This window comes from Sarcophilus harrisii, chromosome 4, assembly GCF_902635505.1.
Source record: "Sarcophilus harrisii chromosome 4, mSarHar1.11, whole genome shotgun sequence".
NCBI classification, from domain to species: Eukaryota; Metazoa; Chordata; class Mammalia; order Dasyuromorphia; family Dasyuridae; genus Sarcophilus; species Sarcophilus harrisii.
The window spans coordinates 355,734,682-355,757,021 of record NC_045429.1 but is presented as its reverse complement, the minus strand read 5'-3'; the positions used below and the strand labels follow the sequence as shown (position 1 = coordinate 355,757,021).

The window sequence follows — 22,340 nt, the reverse complement described above, 5'->3', positions numbered from 1 at the left end:
AAAAAAAAAAAAAAAAAAAAAAAAAAAAAAAAAAAAAAAAGGATGACTGTACAAATTCATACAATGTGGGGGCGGGCTCTCAAAAGTACAGCAAAGCTTCGGCTGACTCCTCTCCCTTCCCTAGTTCAGCAGGTCAGGAATCAGCTGCAGAGTGACCCAAGCAACTGAGGAAGGCTGGGAAGAGAGTCCCAGCTTCCTACACTAACTTTTTGTACCATGGCCCTTTCCCTCTTCCCCCGACCCTCCCCTATTTCCTGTATCCTGCCTTCTGGAGATAGGGGCAAACTCATAAAGCCCTTCCTCATCTCCATACCACCTGTCACTGACCATCTCCCTCCCCAGCTTCCCCATCTCCTCCCCCTTCCCAATCTCCCTTATCCACAATGGTTTTCCTAGTTCCTAGGCCTTGAATTTTCCTATCATCTTTCCCATTCCCCAGCTTTCATCCCCATTCCTATGCCCATCAATGTTGCTCTCTTGTAGGTCTCCCAGGCTTCCTTTCTCCCTTGTCCTGTCTGGGTCAGAGGGGCAGCCTGCCTAGCCTGGTTCTGGACTTCTGGTCCCTCCCTCTTAAGAGAGGGGCGGACCCTCTGGCTCCGAGCCTCGCCTGTACAGCAGCTGCTGCTGGCATAACCCAACTGAAAACCCTTCCCCCTCTTTGTCTCTCCTCCCTACTACTCTCCTCCTCCTCCTTTCCACTCCCCCAGGTATAAGGGCTGGGCCAGGTGAGCCGGCTCCTCCTGTCTCCGTCCCAGAAGCCCTAGCAGGTAAGTGAGCCCATTCCCTATCATAATGGGGTTTCCATAATTCTCTCCCCACTGCTGCTCTTGGGGATGCCTCACTCCAATCTTGAAGAGAAGATTTCCTTTAGAGAAACTAATATTACCCCTACCCATCTCTTTTAAAGTCCAGAAGGAAGGGAATCCGTGGGACTAGGAGATCCAAATATTGTAGCATTGGGGCTTGGAGGACAGGATAATCAGGATAATATTGTGACCAGGCTGAGGAAAGAGAGGGGGTACCATTTCAGTATCTGGGGACATCAGGACTGAGGAGGGCTTTGAAGTGAGGGGTATCCTGATACAGAAACTTCCCCCTTTCTTACGGGTGCATGTGTGTCTGTGTTTCTGGGTGTGGAGTGATGGAGAGCTGGCCCTGACCCTCTCCCCACCTCCCGTTTCCAGCTTCCTGGAGGGAGGGGCAAAGTCATGTGGGTGGGTGGGGCCAGGGGGAGATGGAATCCTCAGCTTCCCCCTCATATCAGATCTCTCACACTTGCCAAGCAGAAGATGAGCCACTGGTCCCTCAGAGACACACTTTAGGAGAAAACTCCCAGATAACCAAGAAGTGACCCCCTGTTCCCAGCCCACTCACCCACGTCATCATGGGACAGTGTCATTCTGCAAATGCTGAGGTTGGTTCATTCATTCCCCTGCCTTCTGCCCTAGAATCCCTCACTAGCCTATGATCCTTTTTTATCTTTCTCCCTGTCCTCTCTTGGACTCCCTTCACCCCATTCCCACTGTTTTCCTCCCTCTGACTCTGGAACCCACCTAACTTCCATTGAAACTGAGCCCCCTTAACTTTGACTCCCAGATTTCCCTCCTTTAACTCCTAGGCTTCCAGTTGATCCTCATCCCCTCTTCACCAGGATTCCCTCTGACTTTTGTCCCTTTCCATAGTTTTCTGAGCTAGATCTTATAGCTTGGTATAGAGTTCCCAAAGTCAGGGAAGAACCTGCTCTCTTTTTCCCACATAGCCTGTCACTGGAGAGCATTCCCTGGGAGAGCCAGCCAGGCAGGACCCACGTGCTGGGACCTGCCCTGGCTGGGAGAGTTGGGGGGGGGGGGAAGGTTTGCCCAACCTATTACTCAAGGCTTCCCACGTGGATCTGGTTGGGGGCAGAGGGAAAAAGTTGCACCAGGAGAAAAATGGAGAATGATTCTGGACAAAGAAGAGGGTGGAAAGCTAGAGACTGAGTGGATTGTGGCCCTCTCTTGCCTTGGCATATTCTAAAGTGGCACTCAATAGAAAGAGGAGACTTCTATGGTTTGGGGAGAGGACCTCCAGAAAAGGGAAGAATATGGGGAGGATTGTTAGAGTCGGAGAGGAAGATTGATAGGATTTTCAGAGCAAGAAGGTGTTTGGACCAATGAATGAACCTATAAATAGTAATCATGTCATTGGTGGGTGGGTGAGAGAGATTTCCAGGCAGAACCAGAACACTCTCCTTAAATGGGATGTTCTATGTTGAGCCTGGATCTTGAGGGTGGGAACCAGCTCTTTGATTTTGTCTCTGTCTCTCTCCTGCTCCTGTCCTAAGGATGCCCAAGAATTTAGCGACGTGGAACGGGCCATCGAAACTCTCATCAAAAACTTTCATCAGTATTCAGTAGAGGGGAAGAAGGAGACGCTGACACCTTCTGAGCTTCGGGATCTGGTCACCCAGCAGCTACCCCATCTTATGCCGGTATGGAAGACCTAGCACCTGAACCATGTGTCCCTGTGGATATTTGTATTCCCCCATTTTTCTCTTTCCCCCCCACTAAATTTGGGTAGCAAGACTTCAGGCTTACAAATCCTTGTTGATTGATTACCCTACTCCCTAGGTTGGGGGGGAGGAAAGGGCCGCTTCTTGAGCTTATGTCTTTCTTTGGAGGGGTGGAGTGGGGTGGGGTGGGAAGGCTGGGATGGAAACTGTCTTTTTGAGCTGTGGGTGTCTCCCTTCTGCTCCACTCCCTGTCTTTCCTCAGGGCAGCTGTGGGCTGGATGAGAAAATCGCCAACTTGGGCAGCTGCAATGACTCCAAGTTAGAGTTTGGAAGCTTCTGGGAACTAATCGGAGAAGCAGCCAAGAGTGTGAAGCTAGAGAACTTGAGCCGGGGAAACTGAGCCTCCCCCACCACCACCCAGGAGTCTTGGGAAGGGGTGGGAAGGAGCCCCCCCAGAGACTATAAACATAAAAATAAAAGTTTTTTTCTTCCCTAGCTCCCCACCCTATTCCTCTCCTCCCTCCCCCAAGGTTTTGTGTATATCTTTCTCTCCTGCTGGGGGATTCATCCCACTGACTGCTCTATAGGACTTTGGGAGGTGGAATTGGGGTTCCCCCCACAGTAGGAGGTATAGGAGGGGAACCAAGGTGGAGGGTCAGATTTTTAAGGAAAATGGCATGAACTAGAGTGGAAAGGGCATTCAGAAGGGGTTGGGGATTGATTTCATTAAGGGAGGGACAGGCATGGGAGCTAGGAGATTGTATATGTGGTGCTAAATGAGCTTTTGGCCCTCATCCCCTTCTAAAGCGTAACTGTCCAGCCAGGTCCCTTTCTTTCTCCTCCTTTCCTTCTTCCCCTTCCTCTCCTCTTTCACCCACATATCCTAGGATCCTAACCTTTCTAGTTTTTGCCCTTTTAGAAAAGGAAGGAGTGGGCAGAGGGGACAATGGTTGATCTGGGACTAGGGAAGGTGTCATTTGAGGGTAGGGGGCTTGGTGCTTGGGGCATTTGTGGAATGATGGTTATTTTGTAACATTTGATTTAATAAAAAAAAAGAAAAGAAAGAAATATGGTGATGTGATTTAAGACATTCTTCTGGGATCTTGGGGGGAAAGAGGACCTGAAACCTCATGGGGAGGTGATGGTATGGGTCTTAATAATGGCTACTCCGTAGTAGTGAGTAATAGAAATTAATGAGTATCAATTTATTTCTTTGAGGCTAAACAAGGATGACTTTTGGACTAGCAGTAGGACATCTGATTTCCTGTGTTGGCTTTGAGCCCTCTGGGTGATTATTTGTTGAGGGGGTTTCCCTCTGGGCCTTATTTTATTGATGCATAATCTGGTAATCCCAGTTTTTCTGCAAATAAAAGCTTACTTAAATATATGCATCCAAGTATGTACATATGTATATCCACACATGCATATATACATAATACACTCATACTTGCATATGTATATACATATATATCCATATATGCATAGATATCTATATAGCTTTACAGTTTACAAAGCTCTTTATATTAATTACCTCATGTGTCACCTACAACAATCCTGTAAGGGAGACAGTAGAGATTATTCCCATTTTTGCAGATGAGAAAATAGGCACTGTGATGTTAATTAATTTACCTAAAATCACACAGCTTATTAGTGGAAGAGCTGGGATTTGAACCTACACTTCCCAAATCCAGAAAAAAAAAGTGCCCCCTCCCAAATACCACAACTATCTCTTTTGCTTCCTGGTGAGATTGGGTGTGGTAGAGGAAGAGAGGAAGTTAGGTAGGTACCCCATCCCAATTATTTGGTGTCCTGGAGGGGGTAATGAAGGAAAGGAAGGAATTTTCTAGGAAAAGGGCAGAAATGCATGGGACTCTTTGTGGAAGGAAAACTGGATTTTTGAGAAATGAGGACTGGATTGATCCTCAGTTGGGTCCAGAATGCTAAGCTCCAGGGGTTCTCTGACTAAACGACCAGGAAGCCCAAAGCTTAAAGGAATTCAACTTTGGGTATGGAATGTAAGGGCTAGCCTGGGTCCCTATCCTGCCCAAGGCTAGACTGGGCAGGGCTGGTATGTTAACTGGTCTGTCTGCTAAGGTGCATTATGGCCCCTGAAACTAGTCCCCTGAATGACCTAGGTGAACTAGGTGGTTGATGACAACCCCTTTCTCTGTTACTTCAGGGAGGGACGAAGAAGGTGGGGAATAAGAGGGAGGGTAAATTGGGAGAGAGCCAGCCTCCCTGACACACCCTTTTTTTTGGGCGGGGGGGGGGGGGGGGGGGGGGGGGGGGGGGGGGGGGGGGGGGAGAAGGTGTGTGTCTCTTTAATAAGGGCCCAACCCTACGGCCAGGTAAAGATTGAGCTAAGTCGCTTTATATCCCCACTCAGCCAGCTCAGCCAAACAAATCAGGAAGGGAGTTAGGAGAGTCTTTGGGAAGAAATCAGGGAGGAGTCTGGGCAGGTCTAGGAACTACTTGGCTGTACCTGAAGTCAGGTCGGAGAGACCCGCTGGAGGAAGAGGCTTGAGGAGGCAGGTGAGGCTGGAGAACTTTGGGTCCAGTGGGAGAAGGGAAGAAGTTAAGACTTAGAGGGGAGAAAGGGAAGGAACTGCATGGAGGGGGGCTAAGGGAAAAAGTGGGTGGTTGAGGTTGGGGGAAGGGGGAGGGAAGGCCTCACTAGGACCTAGTCTGGAGGAGGGAACAGGGAGTTAATGATTTATTTTTGGGAGGGCCAATTTGAGTGAAAAGGGAGGTAGAACTAAGTGGGGCATTGTTGAGGTTATTGGCGGACCAGGCAGATGGGAGGACCCTGTGTCTAGGCAGATCAAATCCATCCCCAGAATACCAGGGTGGTGATCGGGAGTCCTCAGTGTCCATTTCTGGGGGAAGAAAAAGCAAAACCAAATCAAATCATAACAAGTCTCACCTCCTCATAATCCTCCCAACTCCCTGGGCATGGGCTTAATTCCTTTTCTGGGGGGACATGAACAGAATGCAGAGTGGCAAAAAGCAGGGCCTATTATTGCAGGCAAACATGAAGGGAGTGGTGACAGGAGGAGGTGCAAGGGATCAGGATAGCTAAAGGGGAAAGGGGGGAAAGGAACAGCTAGGACTTCTTTACCTGGGGAAGGAAACAAGTTTCAGCTTGAGCCACTCTGCATGGTGTGGACACACCTGTATAGCTCAGTACCAGATAGTGCTTTCCCAACCAATTCCAATAGCCAGGGGTACCTTGGCGATAATATAAGGTATCTACGTTGCTCAGGGAAGGAGGATGTGTGTGTGTGTGTGTGTGTGTGTGTGTGTGTGTGTAGAGTTAAGTTCAGAAAAAATGAATGAATGGCCTCGCTCTCCTATATAGTGTCTATATGAGGGACTAGATGGCAAGAACACTGAGGAAGATAAAGCAGGGAGGAAGGAGGAATAAGTCAAAGTTGACAGTGGAGGACAGTAGGGTCTGAGAAGGGCAGTGGCCAGAGGGCACATCTTAGTTCTTGGAGATATTAAGAAAAATTTGACTTTAAGATTTAGAATGAAAACTGGGTAAGGGTGGAGTGGCTGTAGGAGGGGAGGGATATATAGGAGAACAGGCCAAGGCACCTCTAAATCTGCCACAGGTGTTTTAGAGAGGTGAATGAGTGAAGATGAGCTGGCAAAGGTAAGAGGGGAAGGAGGAAAGGGAAGAGATGGTTTGGAGGAACAAGTTAGGGGTATTGTTGAAAACTGATGTTTCTGAGTCGGGTGGGAAGGGGCTTAAGGATCAAGAGAACAGCTGGCATGAGTGGAGTTAGGCACATTTTTTGGGGGGGAGGTGAAAAGAAGGAAAGGGAGGGAAAGAGACTAGAGGATTAGCAGGAGTTCCAGGGAGATGTGCATGTGTATGTATGTGTGGTGTAATTTGGTCTTTTTGGAGAAGTCAGCAAGTCTTGGGGTGGGGCTGTGAACATAATAGGAGGGGTAGGGGACGAAATGGGGGCAGGTAAATCAACCTACATGGCAATGATTGTATTACTAGATTGAGAGACCCTCATGAGAGATTTCTTACTTAGGTTTCTCTGCCTATGTGGAGGAATTTCTGAATTGGATTCTATTTCTAAACTCTACTTCGTCCTGCCCCACTGACTCTCAAACCTTCTCCACTTCTCCCTACACCTGGAGTTATTATTGTTATTGTTTGTCCTTTCTGGAAGAGGACCATGACCTCAGGGAGGTGACGCCATAACATGCAAGGGAGTGGGATTGAAGTGAGGGAGGGCTGTGCAAGGTCACTTGCCTCACTTTCCCCTCCAGAGCCATCTGGGTCATGAGGCCTGATACAGATCAGAACCTCTTCCACCTGGAGGATACACCAGAAACTCCACCAAATAGCAAAGTCAATGCTGGACGCATCCTCTGCACATCCTTCTGTAGGAAGGAGTTGTGTGATTAGCCTGGACATCCTTTTCTCTCATTTGTTCTGTTTTAGGATTCTTCAAAAGGGGGTGGAACCAGCAGGAGGGTGGGGTCAGCAGAGTTAAAGCGGGGGCGGCAGTGGAATGGGAGAGGGAGGTGGGTGCATGGAGATGGTTTGGGATGGGCTGAGTGGCCCAGCCAGTCTGCCATCCCCAGGGGAGAAGAGAAGGTAACGATGTCTTGCATGTCTCCACTCTGAGGATCTCTAGGCATTTTTTCAGATGCTATCTTCTGGGTTGCCCATTTTACATAGGGAATGGGAGTGGAGAGATTTTTTGGGGGGGATAATCAGAGAAGATTGGGATGGATGCTGTGAGCAGTTCTCATGTACTGGAGCAAAGAGCAACAACCCAAGGAAAATAGCTTCCCAGCATATCCCAGAGACTAAGTGGGGACGGAGGAGCCAGATCTTTCAGCACCAACAGCCCTCTTTCAATCTTTGCATTCCTTTTATCCATTGCTAGGCAGCTGTAGAAAGGACTAAATAAGACCTTTATGCTTTAAGAAATAACTTGAAGAAAGAAAGAAGGAAAGGGGGGTTGGAAGCTGGGTAGAGTAGAGAGGATAAAATAGTGTGTCTCTCCCTCCCCTTTTCTGTCTCCTCCTCCTTTGGGAAATTGAGATCTACATGGGATACTGTTTCTGTGGGATACTGAAATCTGGGATACTGTTTCTATAGGATTTGATTCTTTCCAATGTTCTTATGTGGAACTTATCTGCTTTACCTTGGCCCTTAGCTCCTTTGGGGAACAGGCTTGGTTCCCAATCCTCTTGCAACTTCTACAGATCTCACGGCTGTATTTCTGGGGGTACAGGCTAGATTGGGCTCATCTTCTCAGGAGAAGGGCCAATCATGCAGCTGTTCTTTGAGACATAAATATTAAACTGAACCCTTGCTGCTTCCTGGAAACCTTCTCTACCCCTAAACTCACATTCATCTCTTAGCACATCTTCTTTCCTAACTGAATTCAGGCCCTAAGGGTTTGTGGAAAGGAGCTATGGAAGATAGTGGGGGGGGGGGAGAAGGAGGCAGTGACCACCACCCTAATTCTGTTCAATTTCATCCAACAAACTTTTGTTTTTATTTTGCTCTATTTATTTATCTTACTGAATACAGGACACTGTTTGGGACAGGGTGTGTATGTATGATGCAAAGATATATAAGCCAAGGTTCCTGACCTGTAGATTCCAATCTGGTAGGAGGAATGACACATGTCCAACTGAATTTTTTACATACTGTAATGTGATAGGAGCAAATATCAAAGGAAGGACAGTTGTTCTGGCTGGAAGGATCAGGAGAGACTTGATAGAAGAAGGAGCACATGAGCTAACTCTTCATGGAAATAATGTGGTATAAAAGAAAGAGTAGGTTAGAAACCTGACTTTGAATCTTTGTTGTACATTTTTCATCTATGTGACCCTGGCCAATTGACTTACCTTTCTTTGGGCCTTAGTTACCTTACCTATAAAAGGGGTTGATTGGACTAAGTGATCTCCAAGAACTCCAGCTCCAAATCCCATGATCTAAGAAAAGTGGGATCCCAGTGGAGGCAAGAAAGCCCTTGACTGCCCTGTTCCTTCCCTCTCCACCCACACTTTCTTCCATAAAAGTCATTTAAACATCCATGCTCATTAGCTCTTATCAGGTCCCAAATGATGGTCTAGGACCTAGAACACTGGTGGTCACAACTTGAAAGGAGTGGGGGCCAAGGGCATAATTTTCTACTTCACAAACACTTCTTTTGGGGGGCCACTATATTAAACACGAGGAATACAAATTCCCCATTTCTGCTTTCAAGGAGTTTCTAACCTGGGGAGACAAGACAGTGCATGTTAATAACTACTAATAGCAGGAGGTGGTATGTGGTGAAATATGGGAGCAGTATCTTGAAAAATAAATGTTGCAGGAGTTCAGGATTGGGGAAGCAGGATCACTGTGGGCTGGTGATATTATTCAGCTAGAAAAAAGGTTAGGGGTTATTAGACAAAGAGTAATTTGAGGACTATGTTAACTATACACATCCTAACTTTTCTGGGATAGTTTCAATTTTAAGAAAAGAAAGTGTATTTATAATCAATCAGTCTACAGGCTTTTAAGGTTTTTAATAATTATGTTCTAAACACTATGCTAGATGTTGGGGATAAAAAAATCAAAATGAGATAGATTCTCTCTTCAAGGAGATAATGCTCTCTCCAGGGAGACAATAAGATATGTACAAAGTAAATAATTCCTTTGGGAGGAGGCATTAGTAGTTAAGGGGAAATCAGGCCTCATAGAAGGTGAGTTTTGAAGGAAGCTAAGGATTCTAAGAGATAGAGGTGAAGAGGAGAGGTGAGACATAGGGAATTGACTGTGCAAAGAACAGGGGTGTGAAGAAGAGCAGTAAGTTAAATTTGGCTGGATCATAGAATTTAGGCAGGGGGATAATATGTAATAAGGTTGGAAAAGCAGGCTGGAGCCAGTTCTGCCAAGGGTATTAAGAGGAGCTTGTATTTTATTCCAGGGGGACTAGAAAGCCACTGGAGCTTTTTAAGCAAGGAAATGACTGGTCTTTTAGGAATATCACTTTGGCACTTGAGTAGAGGATGAATTAGAAAGAGAAAATTTCAGGCAAGGATATCAATTATGGGGCTATTGCATTGGCCCAGGTGAGAGGGGATCTGTCCTAGGATGTTGTGGTGTGAGTGGAGAGAAAGGGTCAGATTTGAGAGGGGTGGAGGTAACATCTGTAAGACCTGATGATGGATTGATATAACAACATTAAATTAGATAGGGAAGAGTAGATGATGATTCAGAAGCTGAGAACCTCTGTAACTAAGGTCATGGTTGGTGACTTTGAAGAAACAGGAAAGTTACAAAGAATGATGAAGTTTTTTTTGGGGGGGTGCAGAAAGATAATTTAATTCCGTTTTGGATATTTTGAGTTCAAAATATTGAATTCTGAAGGTTTTTTGTGTTGATTTTTTATGTGGCATCTAATTGGAAAATGTTTAATAGGCAGTTAGTGATATGATACTGGAGATCAGGAATCCAAGGCTGGAAAGAGAGATCTGGAAATCATCTGCCTAGATGTAATCATTGAGCCCATGGGAACTGATGAGATCAGAGAGAATCTGTAAAATGTCTTTTGTCAGACTTTATGTCCCAAGTTTTGGTTTGGAAAAAAATGGCTGCTGTTGGCATAAGGAAAACCAAGGAAGCAGGAGTGGAAGAGGTATTCGGGCTGGAGCAGAGTAAGGATGCCAGAAGAGCTTTGCTTCTGAGCTTGCATCCTTGCTTGAAACCCTATTTTCCTCCCTACCAGGCGTGGGGAGTTAATCAGTAGGCCTAGACTGGACAATGAGGGCAATTTGATTATCTAAAAGCAGGCAGGAGTGTCAGGAAGAGGGCTTCATTAATGCATAGATGTTCAAGAAGCACCGGAATGGTCCTGGTCAGAGGATCTGTAAACTGGTATCGTCTATTTTAGATCCCAGGCAGGACTTGGAAAATGAGTGGCAGGTAAGGATGGGTATTTAGACCCTGAAACTGTGATGTCCCCAGTCTACTACTCTCCAACTCACCTGAGAGGAGAGGAAAGGAGTAGAAATAAAAGCTCTGACATTTATTTGATATGTGACTTTGGACAAACTACTTATCTTCTCTGAGCCTCAGTCTCCTTTTCTGTAAAATGGGAACACTGGGTAGGCAACAATCATTTTTAAGGGCTTACCCTGCACCAGTCATGGTGCTAAGGTCTTTGAGCACAAGTACAAACAAAAGGAAAGATAGCCTCAGTCTTAAAGGAGTTTACATTAAGGGAAGACAACATACAAAACAGAAGTGAAAAAACGGGTCATACTGGAGGTTTGTATAGTATTTGTGAGGAAGGCATTTTATAAATCTTTGAGTACTAATTATTATCGTTATTATTACTTTCCTCCAAATATTAGGGAGGTGGAACAGCACTGTGGCTCAGTGGCTAAAGTGTTAGATTTAGGAATGAGGATGAGCTGAGTTCAGATCCACCCTTGACAGTGACTGTTTAATCATAGGCCAAGTCACTTCACTTTCTTTAGCTCAGTTTCCTCATTTGTTTAAAAAAAAAAAAAAGAAAGGGAAGATAATCATAATAGTCTCTAATTTACAGAGTTGTTGTGGGGTTCAAAGAAGAAAATATACCTGAAGCGCTTTGCAAACATCCTGTAAATGTCAGTTATTATTACGTGGGCTTGCGCTGAATTATTGGATTAACTTGGGCATGGGTGGTGAATCATAGGGCAGATCCTGCCCGCCACCCCCCTCCCATCCCCCACTCACTACACCTTCCCTCATATCCTGTTATTCAGGAGACTCTATTCTGTTGGGATGTGCGTATGTCCTGCACTCCAAACTGTGGGGAGGAAGCAGAATTGTGGTGGCTTAAGAGTGATGTCCTAGAACAGCTGGAGCAGAGTGGCTAAGGCTGGGTGTGCCCGGCCGAGGAACGGAGGGATTGGGTCTGAAGAAAGAGCTTGGCTCCGTTTCGAGTAACGAGAGGCTTCCCAGAACTGGGGCCTGGGCGGAGAGTTGTGAGCTAGGGCCAGCTTGGAGGGGGCTGCTTAAAGAGAGAGGAGGTCCTTCCTTGTGAGAGATCTTCCCGAAGAGTTTGGATAACCACCTGTTGGGGATTGTTGCTCAGGTATGTGTTAGGGTGGATGACCTGAGGGGAAGGTGTGGGAGGGGGGTCCCTTCTAATGCTGAGATTCTTAGATTCTGGGTGAGTCTGTGCCGTGGGGCACCAGGAGTGTGGGGCCTGTCTAGCTGGGAAGGGCCGGAGAGAGCCAGCGGCGGGTGGCTGCAGCTGTGTGCCCCTGTGGTTCTCTCTGTGAGTGAGTGTATGTGCGTGTGTGTGACTGTGAAATTGGAGTGGGCTGTTCCACTCTGGACGGGGATTAAAGGAAGAAAGGGTCTCTCTGCAAGTCCAGTCCGGGAAGGTATGTGTTGAATAGGGAAAGTTATTGCAATCAGAATTTGGGTTGGGGGAATGGTAGGGAGAGGGTCTCTAATCCCCGGAAGGTGTAGGTGGGAGGGGTCAGAGGATACCTAGGAGGGGCCAGGGTGTGGGATTGGGAGGGGCTGTCAATTACAGTCAGACTCTCTTCCCACGGGAGCCTCTCTCACTGTTGGGGTTCTGCTATGCTCCTAGCCTTGGGCCTGAGGCTGGGGAGGGACTAGAAGAACTTGTCTGGGCGGTTGGATGGGAGAAACACCTGGAATGGGGGGGCCACATAATTCTCATTCCAGATCTGAGCCCCTACACCCAGCCTTCCCTCTGTTCCCAGGGTCAGGGAGCACTCTCTTACCTCCTCTCCTTGGTGGGGTTGGAGTGGGTGGGTTGAGAGAGATCCTGGGAGAGCAGAGGCCTGAAGGAGCTCCTTTCCTTAATTAAGCCCACTCCTTTCCTTAAGGAGCTTTGAGCAGGTGAAATGGCTGAGGATTGCTATACAGAGCTGGAACAGGCAATCCAAGTCCTGGTGGTCAACTTTTACAAATACGTACCCAAGCACAGCCTGGTTCGGAACAAGATCAGCAAGAGCAGTTTCCGAAAAATGCTGCAGAAAGAACTCAACCACATGTTGACAGTAAGGGATTGGACCCCTTTCCAGTCTACCCCCCCCCCATCCCTCCCCTTTCACCCACAGGGAAATTTCCCAGAGGGCTGTGGGCTGTGTGCCCAGGAGGCCTGGAGTAGAGCTGGTGGACAGACCTTCCTTTGTTTTGAAATCTCTGAGGGGGAAGGGGGAGGCGGAGGTGGGAGGTGATAAGTGACTGTAGTCTCAGTTGAATGATAGGCTCAAACATTCTAAGCTGGAATGGACCGTATAGTCATCTAGTCCAGTCTCCTCATTTTACAGATAAGGAAACTGAGGCTTGGGGGAGGGCAAATAATTAGGTCAAGAGTGCACAGATAGTAGATATGTCCACTGTCCAAATCTAGTGCTCCTTCCCTTATATCCCATTGCCTTCGGCCCCTATATCTCTGCCTTGGCTGCCCAGCTTGTTCCCCAATCCCCAGTGATCCTTTGTTACTGACTCTTTCCTAATCTTACTGACCATTTCTTCCTTACTAGGACACGGGAAACAGGAAGGCAGCTGACAAGCTCATCCAGAACCTGGACGCCAATCATGACGGCCGCATCAGCTTTGATGAGTACTGGACCTTGATAGGAGGGATCACCAGCCCAATTGCCAACCTCATACGCCAGCAGGAACAGCAGACCTCTGGCTAGCATTCCCTTTTTTCTCCTCTCCCCTCCTCACCACACCAGGGCATTTTGGCCTTGGACTTCAATAATTTAGGCTCCAGTCTTCTTCCAGGTCCCATTCTTTCCCACCTTTTCCTTTTTCCCATCGACTTCTCATTTCTAATGAACTGGGGGTGGTTGAGATATCCAGGGGACCCCCGTGGGGAGTCTCAGAGTCCCTTCCCCTTTTGCCACTTTGTCCATCTCCTCCTCTCCTTTCCCTACTGTGTTTTCAGCTGAAATAGTCTCTGGGTCTCCTCCTCTGGAGTTGCTCTGAGTTGGAGCCTTTGAATACTTGAGGCATCTTTGATGTGAGCAGCATCAAGTTATTCCTAAACTCTGTCTCCAGTGAAGTGGGGACAAAGGAACATCTGGTGGCGGGGGACTCGCTGCCCCTTGGTCCATTAAAAACCCCAGCAGAGGCGTCAGCCTCCCTTCACCTAACATTCTGCAATAAAAGCTGGATTTGGAGTCTAAACCCCCTTCACTATTGTATCCCTGTGTCACTCATTAAATTTCCCCATTTCCTTTTGATTCAACTCTCCTCTTCATTAATGTTCCTGAATTCCTGAGTAAGATCAGAAAGAGAGCACTGAGAGATAAGTAATTGAGAGATCAGTGACTGGCCCACATTGGGTACTTAATAAATGTTTATTGATCAATTATTTGAGAAGAATTGAAGAGGAACATTCCCCTCCAGAATATTCCCCTATGGGGAATATCCCTATGGGGAATGTTCCCTATGTTCCCCTATGGGGAATATTCCCCTATGTTCATCCCACATTATCTTGACACATTTCTCTAATGCGTTAATATAGGGGGGGGGGGGGAAATTGCATTTTTATCAGTGTGTGAGGAACTGCCAGCATAGAAACTTCTGTCAAAGAAGATAGCAACCAGTGATTTAGAAGTCACAGGAAGTGACTTGAAGCAGGTAGTGGTTAGATAATTTGTCCAGGGTAAGGTAGCTAGAAAGTGTCAGAGGTGGCATTTTTTTTTTTTTTGTTTTTTTTGTTTTTTGGATTTCTTGGATTTATTAAGAAGAAAGGTTTATCTGACTAATGGCAAACAACTCCATCTAATAAATCTTCCTAAATCCAATCCTGAAATGATCCACTATTGCTATCTATGTTGATTCCGTACTCATCTAAAAACTTGGAATTTATTTGCCATCCTTGATACTTACTCCCTGACCACCCCACTTTTGACCTTTACCTCTCAATTTGGGATTTTTTCCCAAATTTGAAACTGATTATCTTTTGATGCTTGTGTCTCCATTCCTAACATGCCCTGTCTTTCCTCCCCACCCCCCACTTCCTTAACCATTTTAACATCTTTGATGCTTATCTACATCCTTAATGTTATCTCTTGTGCCTACAATTATTTCTTCACTCAGTTCTTATCCCTCATCCTTGATATTTATCCCTCATTCCTGACAATTATCTCTCCACTCCATACTTATTCCTCATTCCTGACGCTTATCTTTTTATCTGACACTTATCTCTCAGTTCCTGACACAGATTCCTTACCTCTGAGACTCATCCTGTGGGTTTAACACTTTTGACACTTATTCCCTGTTTTTGACATTTATCCATCATCTCTTATCCTGTCCCAGACACATTCCCAAACCGCGGCATAGCCTCCTATTCTTGATACTTATTCTTTGACTCAAGCACACTTATATCCTCATCTCTGATACTAAGCCTCTCATCCCAGATATAGTCTCCCTCCCCACTCCTATTTCCACCAACAAGCTTATATGTCCTTGGCTCTCAAGCTTTATTTATCCCTCACACAGTGCCTTCTTATCTCTGACTTTTAGCCACCCAACAATCAATCCACTAAGCATTAACTTAGAGAACATCTATTTTGTGCAAAGGATTACAGAGCAGATAGAAGTCAATGCTCTGGTCCTTGCTTTCGAGGAGGTTACAATTTAGTTGGGAGAGACAACAAAGAAACATAGAACAGGATCAAATAATACAAAATGTTATTTAATGAAATACTACATTGGACAGTACTATTGAAATTGATACAAAGTTACTATGGGATGTATAGTCAGAGGAAATGCCTCATAGAAAGCATGAAATTTGGGAAGGAACTTAAATCATGAATAATATTTGACCATAAGTTATAAATTCAGAAGTGGAAGTATGTATTTAGAAGTCATCTGAACCAATTCTCTTATTTTACAAAGGAAATTACTGAAGTTTAGAGAAGTTGGACTTTGTATGAAAAGTGACTTGTAAGAAGTAAGTGACTTGTCACAGTTTACATAGGTAACAAGTAACAGACCTGGTATATCTGAACCCAGGTCCTTTTCAAATTCAGTGAAGCTCCTAGTGGAGGAGAAGATGAGAAGAGAGAGAATTATACAGCTGCTAACACTCAGTAGTTGTTCAATAAATATTTGTTGAATGAATGACATGACAAGACACAAAGGAAGGCTTAAAAATGACTTAGACATGACATCTTCTAGGAACAGTGAACATACTTGCCTAACCAGAGTGGAGGAGGGGTGTCAATATTCAGGAATAGACAGAAATAGGGTGTGATTAGAGGTATCCAAGCCTACTAGTTAAAGTGCCAAATTTGGAGTTAGGAAAGAGCTGGATCCAAATTTCATCTTCTGATACTGGCCGTGTGACCAAAGGTAAGTCATTTAAGTTTTTCTGAGCCTCAGGTAACTCTTTAAAACTATATAGACAGATTATAGTTCTTGAAGTATTGACCTATAAAATTGATGGGTATAGTAGGACAGATGGGAGATGGCTGAGGAAGGTAGGTAGGAGTTTAGACTTAGTGTGGTAGGAAATGAGGAGTCACTAAAAGTTTTTGAATGGTTATAATAGCTTATAATTTTTTAGCACTTTGAGGTTCATAAAACAATTTACACAAATTATTCATTTGATCCTTACAATAGCCCTGAAAGGCTAAGGACCATAAGTATTATTATCTCCATTTTATAGATGGACAAAGTGAGGCTTAGAAAAGCTTAAATGACTTGCTCAGAGTCACAAAATTGCAAACTCTGTTCTTTTCTAGTTCTAATTCCAGGATTCCCTATTGCATTACACTGCCTGGGAAGAATTTTTAAGAGATCAGCCTGGCTATCTATTAAATAACAGTTGCTATTATTCCTATTATCATTGAAGGTTATTCTGGCAGTGGTTAATCAGAAGACTTGTGCTAGTTTCATGAATATGGAGAGTGAAAAAATTAGAAAGATGTAGTTGGAACAGGGGAACATGTTCAGTAGCTCTGAGGCAGAATGGAGAAATATGATGATGAGATTGAAGATCTATGATTCATGTGGAGGGAAGAAAAAAGTCAATAGAATTGAATGGGATAACCACTACTCGGGATGTTGGAGAGAGGAATTGTGCATTGGGTAGGAAGTTGTGTTAGCTAACCATGGACATCATGGAAACCACGCCTCTACAATTTTGAATCCAGGCAAGTGAGAAGCTTTGAGATCAAAGGCCTCAGTTCATTGTTGGTGTAGGTATTGGAATCATATTGGGAAAAGCAGAAATTCAAGCCAGCCACTAAAATTGTCTAAGAAGATAGAAATTAGTCCTGTAGTCAGTAGTAGATAAGTAATGACTTGGGAAAGGTGGTCTAGACAGATGGACATATAGTCATGGAAGTCATCAACATGGAAATGATAGTTCAAGCTGGGAAAACGTATAGAGACCTTTGAAGAATAGTTAGGGAGGAAAAGGAGGCAAAAGCCCACCAAAAGTAGGAGAGGTAGATTGGTGAGTTAGGATACAATAGTAGTACTTGAGAAGCAAGGGAAGAGATTTCTTTCTTTCTTTCTTTCTTTTTTTTTTTTAATAGTATGGAGGAAGAAATTTTTAGTGCACAAATTCAGTCAATTGCTCAGGACTTGAACTATTATAGCATTTACTTACCTATCTATTCACTAACCCACCCATTCAGTGACTCACTTTCTCATTAAACATTTATTAAATATTTACTGTGTGAGGTACTACAAGTAGAAAGAGGAAAATGAGAATGTTTCTGCCTTCAAGGCAGAATAATCTAGTGGGGGAAACTATATATTTATCATTCAGTTGTGTCTAATTCTCTGTGATTCTATTTGGGATTTTCTTGGCAGACATGCCATTTCCTTCTCCAGTTCATTTTATAGATGAGGAAACTGAGGCAAACAGGATTAAGTGACTTGCCCAGGAATCACACAGTAAGTGTCTGAGGTTGGTTTTGAGTTCAGGAAGATGAATCCTCCTGACTCCAAGTCTGGCACTCTATTCACTGTGCCATCTAGTTGCCTATACACACACACACCCACACCCACACACACACACACACCCCTACACATACAAACACATATATATGTATGTATATGCACATATAAAAATACATGTAACATATTTATATGAGCATTTATACATATTAAGTGTGTGCACATGTATATATATTTATATATGTGTATATTGTTGCTTCTCTTACATTTCTTTCTTTCTTTTTCTTTTTCTTTTTTTTTTTTTGATGAGGCAATTAGAGTTAAGTGACTTATCCAGGGTCACAAAGCTAGGAAGTGTTAAATGTCTGAGGCCAAATTTGAACTCAGGTCCTCCTGACTTCAGGGCTGGTACTTTATCCACTGCACCACTTAGCTGCCCCTTGGCCTACATTTTTGAAGAAGACCATGACATCAGGGAGGTGATGCCAGGACATGCAAGTGAATTGGATTTAAGGGAGGGAGGGCTGTGCAAGGTCACCTGCTTCACTTTCCCCTCCAGAGCCATCTGGGTCCAGGGGCCAGATAGAGAGCAGGATCCCTGGAGATGGCCCTGGATACAGTGGGAGACCTTGGTCTTTTTAAGTTAAATTCTTCAACAGGTCTCAGTTTGACTGAGACAACGCCCATTTAGTGATTAATTCTAGATAGAAATATGTGCATGTATGCATATATAGATATATAAACACACTATTAAATGTATATTATACAGGTATATATTATGTATTTTACTATAACATCACAATTCGTATGTATATAAAGTACATATTAAATATACATTGTATATATATATATATATATATATATATCTTTTTAAGAGGAGAGGAACTGAAGCATGGAGTATAGGCAGATTTTTTTATGGTTTGGCTGAGAAAGGAAGGAAAAATATAGGATGATTGTTAGGGGAAAGGATAAAACCTAGTGAGAGTTTTTTAAAAATAGGGAAAACTTTGTTGTTTTTTTACATTGCAAGAAAAGAGAGTAAGGTCAATCTGGGAAAGGTGATTTGAATAGAATCAAGAATACATAATGTGTAAACTAGAAGCATTTCCAATAAGATCAGAGATGAAGTTAAATATCACCCATTATCACCACAATATTCAATATTGTACTAGAAATGCTAACTATAGCAATAAGAGAAGAAATTGAATAAATTAGAATAGTCAATGAGGAAACAAAATTATCACTCTTTGTAGATGATATGATGGCATACTTGGAGAATTCCTGTGAAATAACTTAAAACTAGGTGAAAAAAATCAAAAACTTTAGTAAAGTTGCAAGATATAAAACAAACATAAATCATCAATATTTCTATATATTACAACAAAACCCAGCAGCAAGAAATAGAAAAAAAATTCCATTTATAAAAGCTGATAAAATATTTGGTAGTACAATGTCAAGGCAAACCTAGTAATTATATAAACACAATTACAAAATAATTTTCACACAAATAAAGTCAGATCTAAATAACTGGAAAATGTTAATTTCTCATAGGTAGCCTGAACCAACATAATAGAAATGACAGTTTTGCCAAAATTAATATACTTATTCAGTGCCCTACCAAGCAAATGCCAAAAAATTATTTTATAGAGCTAGGAAAAGTAATAACAAAAATCATCTAGAAGAACAAAAGATCAACAAAGGGATTTAATGGAAAAAAAAACCGCAAAGGAAGGTAATCTAGCTTTATCGATCTCACACTGTATTATAAAATAATTATCATCAAAATTATTTGGTGCTGCCTAAGAAATAAAATGGTGAATCAGTAGAATAGATTAGGTACATAATAGTGAGTTGGAAACCCAAGAACTCACTTATTTGACAAAAACTTCTGGGAAGATTGAAAAACATTTGGTAGAAAGTGGGTACCAATACTTCACACTGTATACCAAGATAAGGTCAAAATGAGTACATGATTTAGGCATAAAATGCCATAAACAAATTAGGGGAGTGTAGAATAGTTTACCTTCAAATTTATGGATAAAGGAAGAACTTATTAGCAAACAAGAGATAGCATTATGGGATATAAAATGGATAATTTTAATTATATTATATTATATTAATTTTAAATTTAATATTAATTTATTAGTAAATTTTAAAAAATTATACAAAAATCAATTTGTCTAAGACTAGAAGGAAAGCAGGAAACTGGAGAAAATTTTTTGTGGCAAGTATCTCTACTAAAGCCTTCCTCTCTCAAATATATAGAGAACTGAATCAAATTTACAATAATATGAGTCATTCCCCAATTGATAAATAACTATTTATCAATAAAGGATATGAACAGGTAGTTTTCAGTTGTAGAAATCAAAGCAATCTGTAATCATATGAAAAGATGCCTTAAATCACTATTGATTAGAGGAATGAAAATTAGAACAACTTTGAGGGGATACGTACCAGACTGGCTATTATGATGGAAAAAGAAAATAACAAATGTTGGAAAGTATATGGGAAAACTGATACAGTAATGCATTGTTGGTGGAGTTGTGAATGATTCAATCATTCTGGAGAGCAATTTTGAACCATGCCCAAAGGGCTAAAAACTCTGCCTACTCTTTGATCTAGCAATACCACTACTGATCTTTTTCCAAAAAGATTTTTTTTTTAAGGAAAAGGACCTATATGTACAAAAATATTTGTCTTGATTCTTTGGGTGGCAAAGAATTGGAAACTGAAGGAATACCTATTAATTGAGGAATGACTGAACTAATTGTGGTATATGATTAGAATGAAATGTTATTGTGCTATAAGAACTGATAAGTAGGCAGAAAATCTTGCATGAAGTGATACAAAGTGAAGTGAGTAGAACCAGGAGAATATGATATACAATAACAGCAATATTGTAAGATGATCAATTGTAAATGACTTAACTACTCCCAGCAACATATAGATCTAAGAAAATTCTAAAGGACTTATGATGAAAAATGCTATCTACCTCCAAAAAAACCCTGATGGAATCTGAGTGAAGATTGAAGCATACTGTTTTAAAATTTTCTTTCTTTTTGTTTATTTTTTTGGTCTGTGTTTTCTTTCACAACACAATGATGTGGAAACATGTTTTTGCATGACTGAACATTTATCAAGTTGCTTGTCTTCTTAGTGATGAGGGAGGAAAGGGAGGATGAGAGAGAATTTGGAACTCAAAATTGTAAAAAATGAAGGTTAGAAATTTTTACATGTAATTGGGGAAAAATATTTAAAAAATTTAGAAGTACATATGTTATGTATTGGTCAACCTGCCATCTGGGGGAGGGGATAGGGGGAGGGAGGGGAAAAATTGGAACAAAAGGGTTTTCGATTGTCAATGCTGAAAAATTACCCATGCATATATCTTGTAAATAAAAAGCTATAATAAAAAAAGAAAAAAAATGTACATATGTTAGTATTGACCTTGTCAAGGAGAAGGGCCACTTCTTCAAGAGAAACCGGAATGAAGAGGGAGATGGTAGATGATGTCAAGGGATTTTGAAATAAGGAAGAAGGGAGAAAACTAAGTTTATGGGCATATTGGATTCTTGGCTGAGAAGATGAGAATGATGTAGGAGGCTTAAAGAAAAAACAGAAAGCTTGGAACAGATCTTATGGTGGATGGGATAGGAAATCAATTGAGAAAATCAAAAGAATTGCCTTGCTGAATGGAGGGCTAAAATGAGGTCAGATAGCATAACATTATTATGTACCTAGGTGATGTAATGGATAAAACACCAAGTCTGGAGTCAGGAAGTCCTGAATTCAATTTAGCCTCAGACACTTGCTAATTGTATGACCCTGAACGAGTCACTTATCCCTGTTTGTCTCAATTTTATCATTTGTAAAATGAATTAGAGAAGGAAATGGCAAACCATTCCAGTATCTTTGCCAAAAAAAACTCCAAATGGGATCAGGAAGAGTTGGGCACAACTGAAATGAATGAACAACAATAACATAAAAGTGAAGTTGACCCAGTCAGTAAAGTTGTATGACTTCAGCTTTTTTCAGCAGAGTGTTAATGACAACAGAAAAGTCAAATGGTGGAAGTAACCTTGGGTGGAGCTTGGCAAGACATCAGACAAAGGAGTCAGGGATTGAGAGTAGAGGAAAATTAAGGGGTAAAATGGTTTACTAGATTGAAAAAAGAACATAATCAGAGCAGATAGAGACGCTATATGTTGGAATCTTTACAAACTGTTAAGCCATTAGAGTTGATAGAGACAATAATTATCTAATTTAGCATGGTTCAATATGATTGATTTGATCTTAGAAGGAGATATTTTGGGCCAGAATTTGAAACAAGGTACTAAGTACATCTGATAGAAACGATGCTTGTGTTCACACCTTTAGAAAACTCATAAGTATTTAAGTACTCAATGAAGTTCACACGTTTGGGAGATTTCAGGGCTTAGTATGAGATATAGAAATTCACACCTCCCTTGAAGTTCTTAGGGTAAGAGAGCATGCTGGGAGATATCCCACAATCCCACTCTCGGAGAAGCAGCATAAATACAGCTCCAGTGAGCCACTAGAGAGAGTTACTTGGGAACATTCCCAGGGGTCGGAGAGGAGCCCTCTGGGAAGAAGCCCACAAACTCTCTCTTCGAGGCAAGAGAGATTCATTGCATCTTTCACCTTGGTGCTGCCTGGAGGCTGAAGAAAGCAGAGGCAGAAGCCAAGGACAAAGCTGCAAGGGCTCTTAGAACCAAGCAGAGAGATAGGCTTCAACTAACTGGGCTATTTTGGAAGGAGAAAATAAACGTTTGCATTTTTACCAGCTGGCTGCGATTTTGGGTGATTATTTATTTTCAACTGAAACTAAAGCTACCTCCAGAAAATCTCCCCGAGAAACCTTCTCCCCCAGAGAGAATCACCATCTTACTATTATTATTATTT

The 22,340-nt window shown here is 42.7% G+C and overlaps 3 protein-coding genes across 7 annotated transcripts in view; 2 read left to right on the top strand and 1 right to left on the bottom strand.

Moving 5' to 3' along the window:
- The window catches only part of S100A1 (S100 calcium binding protein A1), a 28,877-nt gene extending 16,550 nt beyond the window's left edge, over positions 1-12,327 (bottom strand). The window contains exon 1 of the mRNA XM_031966599.1: positions 12,266-12,327. The gene's annotated coding sequence lies outside the window, so the exon portion shown is untranslated. The remainder of the gene's footprint in view (positions 1-12,265) is intronic.
- On the top strand, positions 358-3,527 carry S100A14 (S100 calcium binding protein A14). 2 transcript variants are annotated; one of them, XM_012548123.3, is made up of 4 exons: positions 358-767; positions 1,287-1,414; positions 2,324-2,470; positions 2,754-3,527. In XM_012548123.3, exons 2-4 carry the CDS (start codon positions 1,385-1,387, stop codon positions 2,889-2,891), a joined length of 315 nt encoding a protein of 104 aa, XP_012403577.1. In that variant the 5' UTR covers positions 358-767; positions 1,287-1,384; the 3' UTR covers positions 2,892-3,527. The 2 variants fall into 2 exon arrangements, with proteins under 2 accessions (XP_012403577.1, XP_003768061.1); XM_003768013.4 differs by lacking the exon at positions 358-767 and having other exon boundaries at positions 800-1,414.
- Positions 4,856-13,741, top strand: S100A16 (S100 calcium binding protein A16). 4 transcript variants are annotated; one of them, XM_023502225.2, is made up of 3 exons: positions 4,856-5,023; positions 12,371-12,544; positions 13,034-13,741. In XM_023502225.2, the coding sequence occupies exons 2-3, from the start codon at positions 12,389-12,391 to the stop codon at positions 13,190-13,192; spliced, it is 315 nt and encodes a 104-aa protein (XP_023357993.1). In that variant the 5' UTR covers positions 4,856-5,023; positions 12,371-12,388; the 3' UTR covers positions 13,193-13,741. The 4 variants fall into 4 exon arrangements, with proteins under 4 accessions (XP_023357993.1, XP_003768085.1, XP_012403575.1 ...); XM_003768037.4 differs by lacking the exon at positions 4,856-5,023 and adding an exon at positions 11,270-11,601; XM_012548121.3 differs by lacking the exon at positions 4,856-5,023 and adding an exon at positions 11,270-11,601 and having other exon boundaries at positions 12,353-12,544.
- The last annotated feature ends 8,599 nt before the right edge of the window (positions 13,742-22,340 follow it).

What these genes read in the sequence shown, in the direction of transcription:
- S100A14 (XM_012548123.3), top strand. Translation starts at nt 1,385, where the DNA reads ATGGGACAGTGTCATTCTGCAAATGCTGAG. An exon ending in GTCATTCTGCAAATGCTGAG is followed by an intron (nt 1,415 to 2,323) that starts GTTGGTTCATTC and finishes TCCTGTCCTAAG; the next exon opens with GATGCCCAAGAATTTAGCGA. An exon ending in AGCTACCCCATCTTATGCCG is followed by an intron (nt 2,471 to 2,753) that starts GTATGGAAGACC and finishes GTCTTTCCTCAG; the next exon opens with GGCAGCTGTGGGCTGGATGA.
- S100A16 (XM_023502225.2), top strand. Translation starts at nt 12,389, where the DNA reads ATGGCTGAGGATTGCTATACAGAGCTGGAACAGGCAATCCAAGTCCTG. An exon ending in AACTCAACCACATGTTGACA is followed by an intron (nt 12,545 to 13,033) that starts GTAAGGGATTGG and finishes CTTCCTTACTAG; the next exon opens with GACACGGGAAACAGGAAGGC.